The sequence below is a fragment of the Salmo salar genome, chromosome ssa27 (assembly GCF_905237065.1).
Source record: "Salmo salar chromosome ssa27, Ssal_v3.1, whole genome shotgun sequence".
NCBI lineage: Eukaryota > Metazoa > Chordata > Actinopteri > Salmoniformes > Salmonidae > Salmo > Salmo salar.
Genome location: NC_059468.1, coordinates 5,042,094 through 5,058,986, shown reverse-complemented (window position 1 = coordinate 5,058,986; position 16,893 = coordinate 5,042,094). Strand labels below are relative to the sequence as shown.

Here is a 16,893-nt window from a genome sequence, read left to right as displayed (position 1 = left end):
AGGGTTTCTGTTTAATTGAAGATAACCGTGAAAGCAAAAACCTTGTTTGGGACTTATGTATTTATACTCCAATTATGTTTCTTAAGATGCCATTCTTTCTCCTTTTGTTTGGATTACCTGGCAGGAACACATTTTTTTCTTCTGTTCTTGGACTACTACTCACTGGGAATAAGGGATTCTCGTGACAACGTCACCCGTGGCTGATGGTGTTGACGTTCTTCATTCTGTCCCTCAGCTGCTGTGACTGCTTGGCTCGTATGTGTCGGAGGACGAAGGAGTTGAAAGCCCGGACAGTGTGGCTGGGCCACCCGGAGAAGTGTGAGGAGAAGTACCCCAAGAACGCCATCAAAAACCAGAAGTACAACTTCTTCACCTTTGTGCCTGGGGTGAGTTTACACACAGTGCTGAATGTTAGCTTATCTATCAGGATGCTCTTTAGACATGTGTCGTTCTAAAGGACAAAATAAAAACTTATTACAAACTTATATTAGATGTGTCATGTACCAATTTATAATACACTGCTCAAAAAAATAAAGGGAACACTTAAACAACACAATGTAACTCCAAGTCAATCACACTTCTGTGAATTCAAACTGTCCACTTAGGAAGCAACACTGATTGACAATAAATTTCACATGCTGTTGTGCAAATGGAATAGACAACAGGTGGAAATTATAGGAAATTAGCAAGACACCCCCAATAAAGGAGTGGTTCTGCAGGTGGTGACCACAGACCACTTCTCAGTTCCTATGCTTCCTGGCTGATGTTTTGGTCACTTTTGAATGCTGGCGCTGCTTTCACTCTAGTGGTAGCATGAGACGGAGTCTACAACCCACACAAGTGGCTCAGGAAGTGCAGCTCATCCAGGATGGCACATCAATGCGAGCTGTGGCAAGAAGGTTTGCTGTGTCTGTCAGCGTAGTGTCCAGAGCATGGAGGCGCTACCAGGAGACAGGCCAGTACATCAGGAGACGTGGAGGAGGCCGTAGGAGGGCAACAACCCAGCAGCAGGACCGCTACCTCCGCCTTTGTGCAAGGAGGAGCAGGAGGAGCACTGCCAGAGCCCTGCAAAATGACCTCCAGCAGGCCACAAATGTGCATGTGTCTGCTCAAACGGTCAGAAACAGACTCCATGAGGGTGGTATGAGGGCCCGACGTCCACAGGTGGGGGTTGTGCTTACAGCCCAACACCGTGCAGGACGTTTGGCATTTGCCAGAGAACACCAAGATTGGCAAATTCGCCACTGGCGCCCTGTGCTCTTCACAGATGAAAGCAGGTTCACACTGAGCACATGTGACAGAGTCTGGAGACGCTGTGGAGAACGTTCTGCTGCCTGCAACATCCTCCAGCATGACCGGTTTGGCGGTGGGTCAGTCATGGTGTGGGGTGGCATTTCTTTGGGGGGCCGCACAGCCCTCCATGTGCTCGCCAGAGGTAGCCTGACTGCCATTGGGTACCGCAATGAGATCCTCAGACCCCTTGTGAGACCATATGCTGGTGCGGTTGGCCCTGGGTTCCTCCTAATGCAAGACAATGCTAGACCTCATGTGGCTGGAGTGTGTCAGCAGTTACTGCAAGAGGAAGGCATTGATGCTATGGACTGGCTCGCCCGTTCCCCAGACCTGAATCCAATTGAGCACATCTGGGACATCATGTCTCGCTCCATCCACCAACGCCACGTTGCACCACAGACTGTCCAGGAGTTGGCGGATGCTTTAGTCCAGGTCTGGGAGGAGATCCCTCAGGAGACCATCCGCCACCTCATCAGGAGCATGCCCAGACATTGTAGGGAGGTCATACAGGCACGTGGAGGCCACACACACTACTGAGCCTCATTTTGACTTGTTTTAAGGACATTACATCAAAGTTGGATCAGCCTGAAGTGTGGTTTTCCACTTTAATTTTGAGTGTGACTCCAAATCCAGACCTCCATGGGTTGATAAATTGGATTTCCATTGATTATTTTTGTGTGATTTTGTTGTCAGCACATTCAACTATGTAAAGAAAAAAGTATTTAATAAGATTATTTCATTCATTCAGATCTAGGATATGTTATTTTAGTGTTCCCTTGATTTTTTTGAGTAGTATAGTTCAGGGTGCATACAATTCCAACATATATTTAGAAAAATGTATAGAAGAACATGCTGCGAAGAAATTGCTGAACTGAGGTGTAATGTTAAGTTTCCAACAAATTTTGGCTCTGAAGAAAAAGCTTAAGATCAACCAAAGCTCAGTTTTATTTACCAGATGGCTTCATGATGAAGACACTGGTCTTCAGCCAGAGTCATAAAATGTCAACTGTCTCTCAGAAACATACATATTCTCATCCATATTGAGCCAAACCCTCCGATTTTCTCCTTCACTTTGAATTATTAAATGGTTTAGCAGTATGCTTTATCCTAAAGGTCAAGGAGTTCATTTACTATAGAGCGTCATTCATTGATCCCATTGGCTCTAATAATCTGGGACTGGAAGCAAGCGCTCATCATTGTGATCGTTACAAAAAAATGGAATTTGGCTATCTGTGGGAGTTAGACTCCCACATATGGGAGACTAGTGGGAGTCATATGCCAACCTTTTTGAAAGCAGGTCTTTCCTGCATGTCTGATCTGAACTCACTCTGCTAAAGAAGTTCAGACTCCCCACTGAAATATCACGCACAAGTTGACAGTGTAATGTGTGGTCGAGTCACCACACCTGGGACTCTTATGTGACACTTGTCCCAGGTGTGTGTTGTGTGTGCCATCTGACACATCTACTCTGGAAATATCTTCCACTTGAAACAAAGGCTGATCTAGACAAACACAATACAGTACTATCAAGACAATGCGCACCTTACGTAGGCCCAGTTATTGAACCTGTTGCTCTGCTTCATAGATTATTCTGACACACTCAGGACGTGCCCATCGCTGCCATTGGGAACACTTTGTGACTCTGCAAAGTGAAATCTCAATGTAATTAACGAGAGAACTTAAAAATACACTGTTTCCTTCCATCCCTACACAGGCTAATGTGTAACAAGTAAGAGCAGAGCTGTTGTATCTTCTTCCACTTCAATGTGAAAATGGCACCATAGCGGATGGCTGCCGTTTTACGGGCTCCTAACCAACTGTGCTATTTTATGAGTTTTTTTGCGTTGTTTGTAACTTATTTTGTACATAATGTTGCCGCTACCATCTCTCTGACCGAAAATGACTTCTGGACATCAGAACAGCGATTACTCACCTCGAACTGGACAAATATCTTTAACGAGTCCGACGAGGAGGATATACTGGTTTCTTGGGAACGGTCCCAACTCCCAGTCATTTGCGTGAAGAAAAGACGGAGAAAAAGGTGGCTGGGGTCGGGCTGCCTTCTGAAAAATCGTAGGCGAGTGAGTGAACTCCCACTGCCATCCGTTCTATTGGTCAACGTGCAATCATTGGAAAACAAAATGGATGAAATACGATCAAGACTATCCTACTAATGGGATATTAAAAACTGTAATATCTTATGTTTCACCAAGTCATTGCTGAACTCTAGACCACCTTTACTCCACACACTGAGACACACAAATTTACCCTCACCCTCCATTTGGCAAATCTGACCATAATTCTATCCTCCTGATTCCTGCTTACAAGCAAAAACGAAAGCAGGCAGGACCAATGACTCGCTCAATACAGAAGTGATCAGATGACGTGGATGCTACGCTACAGGACTGTTTTGCTAGCACAGACTGGAATATGTTCCAGGATTCATCCAATGGCATTGAGGAGTATACCACCTCAGTCATTGGCTTCATTAATAAGTGCATTGACGACGTCGTCCCCACAGTGACCGTGCATACATATCCCAAACAGAAGCCATGGATTACAGGCAACATCTGCATAGTGATAAAGGCTAGAGCCACCGCTTTCAAGGAGCGGGATACTAATCCGGCACTGATAAGAAATCCCGCTATGCCCTCAGACGAACCATCAAACAGGAAAAGCGTCAATACAGGATTAAGATTGAATCCTACTACACCGGCTCTGACGCTCGTTGGATGCGGCAGGGCTTGAAAACTATTACCGACTACAAAGGGAAACCCAGCCACGAGCTGCCCAGTGACGTGAGCCTACCAAACGAGCTAAATGCCTTTTTATGCTCGCTTCGAGGCAAGCAACACTGAAGCATGCATGAGAGCACCAGCTGTTCCGGATGACTGTGTGATAACACTCCCGGTAGCCGATGTGAGCAAAACCTTTAAACAGATAAACATTCACAAAGCCGCAGGGCCAGATGGATTACCAGGACGTGTACTCAAAGCATGCGCGGACCAACTGGCAAGTGTCTTCACTGATATTTTCAACCTCTCCCTGATCGAGTCTGTAATACCTACATGTTTCAAGCAGACCACCATAGTCCCTGTGCCCAAGGAAGCTGGGGCCAAGCTTCCTCCCATCCATGACCTATATACTAGGCGGTGTCAGAGGAAAGCCCAAAAAATTGTCAGACTCCAGTCACCCAAGTCATAGACTGTTCTCTCTGCTACCGCACGGCAAGCGGTACTGGAGCGCCAAGTCTAGGACCTGTATATAGCCTCGTTATTGTTATTTTATTGTTACTTTTTTTAATCGATTTCTACTTTAGTTTATTAAGTAAATATTTTCTTCACTCTTTCTTGAACTGCATTGTTGGTTAAGGGCTTGTAAGTAAGCATTTCACGGTAAGGTCTACACCGGTTGTATTTGGCGCATGTGACAAAGTTTGATTTGATCTAACCCATCCGGTGTGCTATGACTGTCTGCGTTGTTTCTTCAGTGCAGATATTCAATCATCATTTTCTTATTCTTCTCAGGTTCTCTACCAGCAGTTCAAGTTCTTCCTGAACCTGTACTTTCTAGTGGTGGCCTGCTCCCAGTTCGTGCCAGCCCTAAAAATAGGGTACTTGTACACCTACTGGGCACCTCTGGTAAATGTGTTTTTCACTTTTCAGGATTAGTGTGAATGTTTTGTATAGGCTAACCTTTGTTTTTGAACACAAAAACTGACGTTGTCCCAGTCCTAAATATGAACACACTTGTATTACATCCTGTCAGTACTTGTGTGTTACATGTCAACTGTGTGTTTTTATTTCTGCCACCCAGGGCTTTGTGATGGCTGTTACAATGGTACGTGAGGCTGTGGACGAGGTCCGACGGTACCAGAGGGACAAGGAGATGAACTCCCAGCTCTACAGCAAGCTCACAGTGCGAGGTTCATAACAACAAAAAATATCCTCCTTCTCTGTATGGATGGAGATACTACTGTAACTGTTGTGGAAATGGCTGCTCCTCTGCTCACAATTGATTGGTCACATGATGCTGAATGATATTGTAGTTGTACTTAAGCTTGCCCCATGCAATTAAGGAACAACACTCACAGGGTTCTGCATTCTAACGAAAGTCATTCTACTTGCTGTAATTGCATTGATTTCTTTCCAAGACTGCAAACAGTTGTGTGTGTGTGAGGAAATCCTCTAGTGTGATATCCATGACACTGGAGAGGGATGTCAGTTTCAAACAGAGAATGTGTGTGTGTCTAGTGCAGGGATGGGCAACTTGGGTGGGGGCCCCAAAAAAAACGGAACTCGGGTCTCGTGGGTCTGCGTACACACATCCCCCCCCCCACACCTTGCGGGTGATAGCAATGATAACAAAATGTACGTTTCCTGAAATTCTGCACATTTTGCCATGGGGCGTAGAGAAAATGTTGTTTTATTTTAAAGCAAGTTCGCTGCAATTCTACACATTTTGCCATAGGATGGAAGCAAATATTTTCAGTTTAACATGATAACTGATGATCAGTGGGTAATTCGACCATGCTTACTACACAATCAGATAGCGGGCCACTAGAAGAACTTACCAATCGAAAAAATATTAGCTGACATGGGCAAATTGAGTGACTGCTGGTTGTGCATCAGCAGTCACATTTTGAAATTGCACGTGTATTCTATTATTCTAACTCTCAAGAGTTCCCCCCCAGAAGAAATCCCCCAAAAATGAATTAATAAATGTTTTGTTTGTTGTAATTGGTCCGCGGCCCACAAAAGGAATGCGGGTCGACAGTTTCCCACACCTGGTCTATTTTGTGTGTGTGTGTGTGTGTGCCTTCTGTCTGTCTAGTGTGTGGTGTGTCTGTCTAGTGTGTGGTGTGTCTGTCTAGTGTGTGTCTATGTGTCGGAAAGAGGGTATTGAATGGATATAATTGAGAGTGACCTGGTGTGCCCATGTTTTTGTCTATGCCTCACACCAGGGATCAAAACAGAAGGGTATTACATTTGCATGGTCAAGGTAATCAATCTCTTCAAAGTTGAGGGAGTGAGAAGAAGAGTGATAGAAAAACAGGGTTGTGGTTTTAAGAGTCAGCATCATTTTCAATGACCAAAGATCAATACATGCATTTTATTTCACCTCTGTTTAAACATTCATAGTGTGTCTTATGAGGCAGTCAATCTACAGTCAATGTGTCTGTAAAGGAGCCACTTTAGAGATTTCTTTCTGTGTTTCTGTCTATTTACAGACATTTGTGATCTTGGTTGTCTTTTATTTTTCTCTCAGGTAAAGTTCAAGTGAAGAGTTCTGACATACAAGTTGGAGATCTCATCATAGTTGAAAAGGTGGGTCTCTTATAGCTCTTGTGAGCAATGTTGCAATCCTGTAAATTCACTTTGTGTTTGAGTATCATATGGCCGTAAGTGATTCATATGACTGGATCACTGTAACTGCCTGGTCATGGAAGTGACCTTGTTTAATTATTCAGGAATATCCCAGGACTACTGTTACTGCACTCGCTAACATTTTGACAACCATACTAAGCTCACTTAGTGGCCTTAGTTGACTAGCTAATTCTCACCTCATCTTTTTCTGTTTTTATCTCATTATAATGTTTTGTTGCAGAACCAAAGGATCCCTGCAGATATGATATTTCTAAGGACATCAGAGAAGACTGGTGGGTTGTAGGGTCTCAAAGTGTCTGTAACATGGAATAAACACAACATTCCCAAAGCACAACAAATACCATCAGTGTAATTATACTGAACAAAAATATAAACTCAACATATGACAATTTCAATGATTTTACTGAGTTACAGTTCATATAAGGAAATCAGTCAATTGATATAAATAAATTAGGCTCGAAACAATAGATTTCACTTGACTGGGCAAGGGAGTGGAGCTAGGCCCAGCCAATCAGAATGAGTTTTTCCCCACAAAGGGGCTTTATTAAAGACAGAAATGCTCCTCAGTTTCATCAGCTGTCCGGGTGGCTGGTCTCAGATGATCCCGCAGGTGAAAAAGCTGGATGTGGAGGACATGGGCTGTTGTGGTTAGATGTGCTGCCATTCTTTAAAATGACATTGGAGGCAATTTATGATAGAGAAATGAACATTCAATTCTCTGGCAACAGCTTTAGTGGACATTCCTGCAGTCAGCATGCCAATTGCACGCTCCCTCAAAACTTGAGACATCTGTGACATTGTATTGTGACAAAACTGCACATTTTAGTGGCCTTTTATTGTCCCCAGCACCTGTGTAATGAACATGCTGTTTAATCAGCTTCTTGATATGCCACACCTGTCAGGTAGATGGATTATCTTGGCTAAGGAGAAATGCTCACTAATAGGGATGTGAACAAATTTGTGCACAACATTTTAGAGAAATAAGCTTTTTGTGCATGAAGAATTTCTGTGATTTTAAATTGTTTTATTTTTTCAGCTCATGAAACACGGGACCAACACTTTACATTGTGCATTTATAGTGTAGATAATAAAGTTTGACTTTAACAGACCACTACAAAGTTATGTAGTCCATATAAATGATTAGGGGAAGGGATTGTTCAATTAGAGTAGTGTTATTACATTATCCAGTCAGTAACTTTATGCTTTCCCCTGTCATGTTTATCTTGGCTAATATTTACTGGCGATTTTGGTTATACAATAGTGTAGAGAAAGTAAAGTCATGACAGTTCAAATATCCCACCTTGTCTTTCTATCTAATTCAGCTGTAGCTCACTGAAACAAACCTTTCTGGAAAAGTAAAGTTGAGTTTAGTACTTTTTCTAGTAAAAGTTGTACGGTAGATTGAATAAAGAGTTAAACATTCAGATATCGGATTTGGGAATGATAAACACCCAAACAAATTCTTTACAGTTACAGTAGTGATAAAATATATTTGATATAAACACGTTCCAATTTCCAAAGCATTAGATATTCAAATACAGGACTGCCAAAGCCTGTCCTCACATAATTCAATAATCCTCTCTTGTCACATTATAGTAAAGTAGCAGGATTTACCCTAGATCTGGCTCTCTGTCCAGAAAAACACAGATTATGATTTATTGTAGATTTAGGGACTGTCCTGTGACCTATATGTGTAATGAAAAACCCTGCCCACGAAAGTACAGTATCAATCAAAATCTGAACTATTTTGCATTTACAAGCAATAGAACAAGCATGTCCACCTTTTTGAATAGAAGTAATAAAAAAAACTCAACATCAGTCCATGATTTTACTATAGATACAGTACTATAGAATGTAATGCATGAGTGAAATGAGCCTTTGACTGATGATAAGGGACAGTATTGAGCTCAGTGTGGTATTACTGACTCGTCTCATCAGAGGCCTCTGTGTTCCCTACCATCAGCTGATTGGCTGGGGAATGTAAACGATATCCCAGACTCCTCCAGTGACTGATGATTTAAATATCAATTAATCAATGGTCCCATCAGGTCTCGGGCTCCTCTCTGAGAGGTATCATGAGAAATAAAGGCTCTGGACATAATTTCCATCGATCTCCTATGTGCCAATATGCCCTCGCAGGGAGCACTGATGTCTTTATGCCCTCACAACATCTCAGTGGTGTTATGTGAGCAGAGTCATCATAGCAGCCATGAATCATCCTCAGCGATATGTTTTCCATCATGCTTAATCCCCTGGGCCCATTTAAAGCTGCCCTTTAGCCTCTCTGTCAAATAGCCGTCCTCATCCGTCAGTTTCATATGGAATATTACCTCAGATCCATACAGTTCATGAACTCTAAGCATTTGTTAGGCTCTTGTGGATGGCTAAGTGGCTTTCTCATGGCTCTATATCGTGCAGTGCACACATGTTGAAAGCAGGCATAATGTAATGTTTTGACCATTAGTACATTAATACTTTCAGACTAAGAACTGATATTTATAATATGTATACATCTTCTTTCACTGTACTGCATATCTTTCATATTTGAGGTATTGACTAAACCCAAACGTCTCTGATTACACACAGTTATTTTTTATGAGGGATTAAAAGCATACCTACTGTAAAACGTTTTGTTTTTCTAGGTTCATGTTTCATCAGGACGGACCAATTAGATGGCGAGACCGACTGGAAATTGAAAGTTGCTGTTGTTTGCACACAAAGACTACCTGCTCTGGGGGTATGTACATGACCTGTTCTCAGTATGTGACTAATATAACTGACAAATGTCATGTAATATTCAGTGATTATGTTAACTATTTTGTGTTATTAAAAACATTATTGTCAGTATTAGGTGGTCTTTAATGTGGCATGGAAACCTTATCCTCATGACAGCCAGAATACCCTAGAACACAGTACCTTCTTTCTCTACGATGAGATGATACTAACCACTTTAGATTTATGTTTGTTTTTCTGTCACTACTTAATGTGACCACAGAATTCAAGTTTCAGTAAGTCAACTGGATGATTGCATTACCATATAAGGTTTCCAGTCGATGGGGGATGGCAATCATTGTAGTATTACTTTTTACCCCAATTAAACCCAACCTCCCTACTTATTGTAACAGGATGATTTTTAGAAGGCTGTGGGGTCATTTTAACGTTCAGTGAATTGTGACAAGCTTTTGAAAAGATCCATACAGTTGTTAACCAAATCATATTCTGTCAATTTGATGAGGTCTATTGAGCTGTTTGGTTCTATTTTATTAGTTATATGTCCCATGTGTTATGATTGAATGATCTTTATACAGGGATAACCTTTCACCCAGTAACACTTGAGAGTGAATTGAATTTATGTTGGACAGAGGGGAAAAACAACAGAATTCAGTATCGCTATTTGACCAGATTACTAATCGAGGTTACAAATTCTAACTTCAGATACACTTTTCTCATAAAACTCTCTTGTTCACATAAGCACATTATTTATTTGAACATTTGATTCAGAACCCCATCCATTTCCTTTTTCCTTTCCTATCTTGATGAGACATTTAGTCTATGTGGGAAGACACTTGCTGCAACTGTGTCTGAGAAAGTGACATAATTCTGCCTCTATTGTGTCTGGCTCTAGAGTGTCTCTATTTCATCAGTAGGAGGTATCTACTGGCAACAGCTCTACACTGGGGCTGAGTAAGATAATCTTCCCATCCCTGCCATGTTCTCACCCTGAGAGCACTATGTGAGCATAACTGAGGGTACCCGGTGCATAGAGGCAGCCTGGCTGAATAATTTAATGTTTACAATCAATTCTGTTCCACAAGGGGAGTGGGCTGCAGTAAGATCGGCGACAGGTCATACAACTGAAATGGCGCTTTTTAACCTTTATTTACTAGGCAAGTCAGTTAAGGAAAAATTGTTATTCTTCCCCGGCCAACCCTAACGACACTGGGCAAATTGTGCGCCGCTCTATGGGACTCCCAGTCACGGCCGGTTGTGATACAGGCTGGAATTGAACCAGGGTCTGTAGTGACGCCTCTAGCACAGAGATGCAGTGCCTTAGACCCCTGCGCCACTCGGGAGCCCCCAGCTTGATACAGTTTTTAAGGGGGTTGAGATAATAGAAGAGAGTAAGGGAGTGTCTGTACTGTATGTGTGTTTGCAGTTACATCTTTTTTTTAAAGTTTTGGGTTGTTTTTACTGTGTCTCACACACACACACACACTTCTTTTCGCTGACACGATAATCCCATCCTTTTATAGCAGGTGTTATCTTTGGCAAACCTCACAGGTTTCTTCAACACCTGACCTGACCCTTTGATACTCTCTCACTGGGAGAGTTAGGAAGGCTTGAAAAAATGTACTTGATTACTTTATTCAGGTAATTTCTACCCCTCTCTCAGGACCTCTTTTCCATCAATGCTTATGTCTATGCCCAGAAGCCTCAGCTGGACATCCACAGTTTTGAGGGAAACTTCACAAGGGTAAGTGGCTCACTGACATCACACTGTCAAACGAATGTGAAAGGTACATGACATGAACACAAAAAGAGGATCAACATCACAAAGGGATATACCACGTTGACAAATGACAACAATAAAGAATAGTGTGAGCAGCAGCAGTATCTCCAGGAGGCATGGTGCTGAGTGCTGACATCACAGGAAGGTCCTCCCTGCTCTCCTCCATCCGTCCCCTCACTTATTTTATTTTATTAATAGCAGATTAGTGCAGCCCCCAGAGAGAGTAGAGCCCCAACACAGAGGGGCTTTGTGTATCGCCTTCACTCTTGGCCACACACCAGGCTTAGTGAGCGAGCACTTCCTCTGCTCATTCATCCTCCGCTCTGCTCCGCGGCCTTCCTTTGCATAACGTGTACTTTTAGTCCCGGCCATTCCCACTGACCCCCTTCAACTAAACGTACCTATTTATGAGGCTTTCCTTTCCTTCCTCAAGACGGATATGAAGCTTTGTTTCCTTCTGTGTTCCCTACTTCTACATTCAGTGGTCAGACTCTAAGAACGATGTGGAAAATTATGTCAATGTCAGAGCGGGCAAGCATTCAGCCAACCTGCCATTTTATTTTTCATGCACCTTTTCCCCTGTTTTAATGAATTGACCGGATGTGGGCGCTTGGGTATCATAGTTATCATATCAGGCATGCAATTCGAGCTGAAATCGGAGCCCCTGCCTCGGCACTTATTCTGACTCGAGCTGTTTTCAGCGTACGTCTTTATTTAAGAGCATCGGGGGTGGGGGTACTACTCTGAAACGAGGCCCTCTGGGGGCTTATGTATCACTGAAATCTCATCTGCAACCCCCCAAGGACTCTTTTAAAGGAGCCTCTTTCCCCACTATCGCCACATCTAGTGAAAGTATCGATAAGGGAGTATGTAGCTACAGTATGTAGCTTGGACCCATGGTAGCAGGTGCTTATGGAAATGAATGGTACTGAATGGCTTTCTGGTATTCTGGCTGCACCGTCTAAGGATGGGTGGTCAGGTATTACCCTATAAAGTAACCTTTTACTTCTTGAATGTTGAGCAAAGATAAACATATTTTTGAATTTTCCCCTCTAGGAAGACGGTGACCCACAAATCCATGAGAGTTTGAGCATTGACCACACCCTTTGGGCCAGCACTATTGTGGCATCTGGTAAGTAAAAGAAACTTCTCAACTGTGTGGTTTATGATATGTTTACTGTCATAGGCCAAGATAGGTCAACATGTAATTTTCATTTTGCATCCAAAGTTTGCAATTAAGCTTTATCTAGACATTTCTGATGTGTAGTTGTTTATGACTTGGGATCACATTTTCCATCCAACCCAATTACTTTTTTTAGTGAGATACAATGATGTGGAAATGGGAGATTTAAATACATTTCAATTAAATGTGTGAGCTTAGTGTATAACTTTCTCCTACGTCAGCCTGCTTAGCTTAATTCTCCACACCACAGTTGTCTTAGTAGAAAGTGTTTGATGCTTTCTCAGTCATCTTCTCCACACCATTGATCTGCGGTTTCCCTCTCTCCCTTGGCCTGACCTTGAACACAAAAACACACATCCTTTATTGCCCCCAACCCACCTTTACTTACACACACACACACACACACACACACACACACACACACACACCTAACTTAGAGCTCTGACATCATTCTTGTAAGGCTTTGTCATTGTCCACCACATAACTCTCCTTGGCTTTCATCAGAAGGACACTCGATAGACTTAGGTCTTTGTCTGGGACTGGTAAAGCACTCCTCAGATGATCACGGTTTTGCTGTATTAGGTGTGAGAAGTTATTCACATATTTAAATGAAAACTCGTCTGTGCCAAAACCATTTGTCCCATTTTTGCCATTTTATCTTCAGTCAAGGTGATTCATAACATTTGATTTGTTTCCTCACCGAATGTTCTCTCCTCCTCACCTAATCTTTCAGTTTTTTTCTCTTTACCCTTTGTCTCACCCAGTCGTGTCCTCTCTCCCTCTTAGCCTTTTTAGTTGGGGGATTGCATGGGCTGTATTTAAGTATATTACTGGTCTTGCTCTCCCATTTAAGATCATTTAATATTAATGACACATTTGTCTTCTGTAATAAGGGTGCCTTAATGAATCTGCAAATAAAGATGGTGGAGTATCGATTGGCTTTTAAGAGCTGCTTCCATGGGAAGAGTCCGGCCAGGAGCCGAACCCATTAAACCTCTGTCTCTGTCTGTGGGGCTGAGCGGCTACAAGCATAGAGCACAGCCGCTCTCTGTGCTTTGCATGATTTTTTTTATACCTTTTATTTAACTAGGTAAGTCAGTTAAGAACAAATTATTATTGTCAATGACAGCCTAGGAACAGTGGGTTAACTGCCTTGTTCAGGGGTAGAATGACAGATTTTTACCTTGTCAGCTCAGGGATTCGATCTTGCAACCTTTCGGTTACTAGTCCAACGCTTTAACCACTAGGCTACCTGCCTCCCGCTTACTTGACAAAGATGAGTCTGAAATGTCTGTGTGTTCCAGTTAATGAGCAGCATTGCTTTCCTGTCTCTCTGTTTGACAGGCACAGTGATAGGGGTGGTGATCTACACAGGAAAAGAGACCAGGAGTGTACTGAACACGTCCTCGCCCAAGAATAAGGTAAGTGTTTTTTGTGTACAGGCAGAAAGAAGTTGGAGATTTGTGTGTCTTTATATGTGCTTTTGTGTAAGAGACTTGTTATATGAACAGATAACCCATAATGTTACACCAAATATAACCCCTCTATTTTATTTAAAGGGATGTTTGGGGTTTTGGCAATGAGGCCCTTTAACTACTTCTCCAGAGTGAGATGAATTCATTGATACCATTTTTATGTCTCTGCATGTTGTTTTAAGGAAGTTGCTAACTAGCGTCAGCGCAATTGTTAACTATCGTTAGCGCAATGACTGGAAGTCTATGGGTGTCTGCTAGCATGCTAGTAGATACCCATAGACTTCCAGTCATTGCGCTAACGCTAGTTAGCACTGGCTCTTGAAACTACCTCAAACTTCCTTCATACTAGACACGGAGACATGAAAATGGGATCCACGAGTTCATCTGCCTCTGAGGAAGTAGATAAAGGGCCTCATTTCCAAAATCCCAAAGTATCCCTTTAAGGCTCCCCTTTTATTAAAGATGTACAGTAAGCAACTACAAAAAAACTGAAATGTTGTCATACCATTTATAACATTTCAGTGGTGACAGATTTGTAAGATTATAAGCCTCAAAAGTTTCAAGGCCCGTACAGCATTGAGAGCCACAGAACTCCTCTCTCCGTTCTGCTGCCTTTCTCTAATCAGTAATCAATCACTGATGACCTGTCAATTCTAAAGGTCACCCCCATGCTAATTAACCTGGAGGGAAATTAACCAACCCAGGATTTAAATTACATTTTCAGCACAAAGTTAATCCTGCAGAATCCCCATTGAGCGTTTATTCTCCCCAGAACGAGGAGATTAATGAAAACGCGTTTCTAAATATAAGATTTCAAACCCAAGATCTTCAGATTAGATGGACGCGGGTCAACTGATAGAGGGCTATCGACTAGATCCCGCTGTCTGGCACTGTTTTGGCAACAGTAGAAGGAAGAATATCTCTGGCATGCACTGATATGTGTACAGAGTTCTTACCTAAAGATTTTTGCCACAACCACACTCTTCTGTGTTAACCTTTTTGTTGGTTGACACTCTCCTCACTATGGACATTTTTTGACACAAGTTCCTTTTAATAAGATCGCTGATGTTGCCGGTCGAACAGCAAGGGCCAGTGTTTTGTGTAAGCTCCGCGGCTGAGAGGAATTCAATATTTCAAGGAGATGTCAGAAGTGCCAATATGGAGACTGAGATTGGGGAGAAAGTCAGTACAGTGTGGCTAAAGTCACAAGAAGGTTTTTGCCTCATAATCTATTGTGACACAAGCCAGCACAATGCACTTGATCTCAGTGGCAGGACATCAGGTGTAGCTTTGCTCTTTTTATTTTGATGTTGTTAAAACAGAACATCAACGTTCTGTGATGTGAGACATTCCCCAACGTCTATTCCTCATTGAATCCCGTTTATGCAAGATCTTTTGTACTTATTATTTCCACTGGTACCTCACAGAGCACATTGGCAGTTACTAGAATGGTTAGCATGATATACAATAAGATCTGAAATGCTTTCTCTGCTGTTTTGTCTTTTTCCCTTTTCTTTTAAGCACAATCATGTGGAATGTTCCTGAATATACTACCTGCTTGTTATTTTTGCCATGGTCTTAGTTTTAGGATTCTTTGGCTTTTGCTCAATGAATATGCATGTCTCAAGGCTGTAATTCATCATCAAATTTCACACAAACACAGCCGTGCAGCCAGATTAAATAATTCCTTTCACTTTTAATGGGTTTGGGATGAATGGAGTAAAATATGCACTTTTATTCATTGATAGCATCTTTAGGTTGAGGTAATTGAGTCCTTTCCCCCCCCCGACTGAATGAATAGTGACTTCATCTGATCCTCAGCGAGCCTCAGAAAATGAAGGTTGGTCCATTGTTCAGGCAAAATGGTATCCTTTGCTTTTCAGCCATTAAACTGTGCCCTCTGTCTTAAATTTTTCTTAATTTTAATCTACCAACCCCCCTATTTTTCTCAATAGCTCAAGCATGAACCATGTAGTGAGGCACTGGGGTGGGGAGGATATTTCTACCCCCCTCTACAGCGGGGGTTTAACTACAGCAGATAAGTCAGTCACTGCTCTCTCAGTGCTCTCAGTTCTCTGGGGAATGGGGCTGGTAGGGGCTTAGCAGCACTGGAATTCACCTGCTTTATATACACCCCCCATCCTCCTCCTCCCCCCTTTTCAATCGAAGTTCCTTTATTTAGGGGGAGATGTTATGGTTTGCTGTTTTTGTTTGCATGGTGCGGAGATGAAAGACCTCTGTGTTCGGTGCTTTGCTGCGAGCCCTGCCAGAGAGGGGAAGGGCACTTCTTTTTTTGACATCATTTTCCCACATGCTCCATTGGCTGAGCGATGCACTTGAGAAATAAAAGAAAACTTGGGACCTTTTGAAGGAAAAGCCATTTCAATATGGGAACTTTCTCTTTTTTGGCTCCTTTTTGTGGTATTCAAGGAGGTTTGTGACAATGCAGTTTATGGTTTACCAGGAAGTGCCACCAAGAAACTCATCTCTGCCCAACAACACGGTTTGCATGATAAAAGACTGCAGTGGAGACTTTTGCCTGATTTATTCCTGTGTTTTTCACCCTTGACGTAATAAGGTTGAGGAACTCATTATGCTAGGAGGTGATAACAAAAAAAAGTCCTCTCTTGAAAGTGAGACTTAAGAAATGGCTTAAGCATTATTTGCCTATCCAGTACCTAGCTTTATAAGTTCATGCACTAGGGAGCCCGCTGTCTCTATATGAAGGAATACTTCTATATGCATGCCTCTGTCAATGCTACAGCTATTGTCAGCAGTAATCATGCGCCTATGAACCTGAGTTATACTGTTAGCACTGAGGCGGTTTGCCCTTGTAGGAAGTCCACTGTGTACACCTCACCCTGCCCTATCAGCTCAAACACAACTATCACGGTCATGTCTCTCTCTGATGAGCCTAGCAGTTTAGCAATAAAAACAATCAATAATCCCAGAAAAGTGCAAAAAAATTGCCCACATCAACATATGTATCCTAAGAAACAAGGTAAATGAAATTGATAACTTGCTAGTAACCAGGTTTGGGTAGGT

General features: G+C 42.3%; 1 protein-coding gene across 2 annotated transcripts in view; it reads left to right on the top strand.

Moving 5' to 3' along the window:
* Positions 1–16,893, top strand: part of LOC106588231 (ATPase phospholipid transporting 9B) — a 55,817-nt gene that overhangs the window by 5,371 nt on the left and 33,553 nt on the right. For both annotated transcript variants that reach the window (XM_014177039.2, XM_014177040.2), the window contains exons 3-11: positions 236–386; positions 4,821–4,934; positions 5,110–5,218; positions 6,562–6,620; positions 6,901–6,952; positions 9,323–9,417; positions 11,074–11,154; positions 12,247–12,322; positions 13,718–13,794. In XM_014177039.2, coding sequence (XP_014032514.1) covers positions 236–386; positions 4,821–4,934; positions 5,110–5,218; positions 6,562–6,620; positions 6,901–6,952; positions 9,323–9,417; positions 11,074–11,154; positions 12,247–12,322; positions 13,718–13,794 — 814 coding nt within the window. The remainder of the gene's footprint in view (positions 1–235; positions 387–4,820; positions 4,935–5,109; positions 5,219–6,561; positions 6,621–6,900; positions 6,953–9,322; positions 9,418–11,073; positions 11,155–12,246; positions 12,323–13,717; positions 13,795–16,893) is intronic.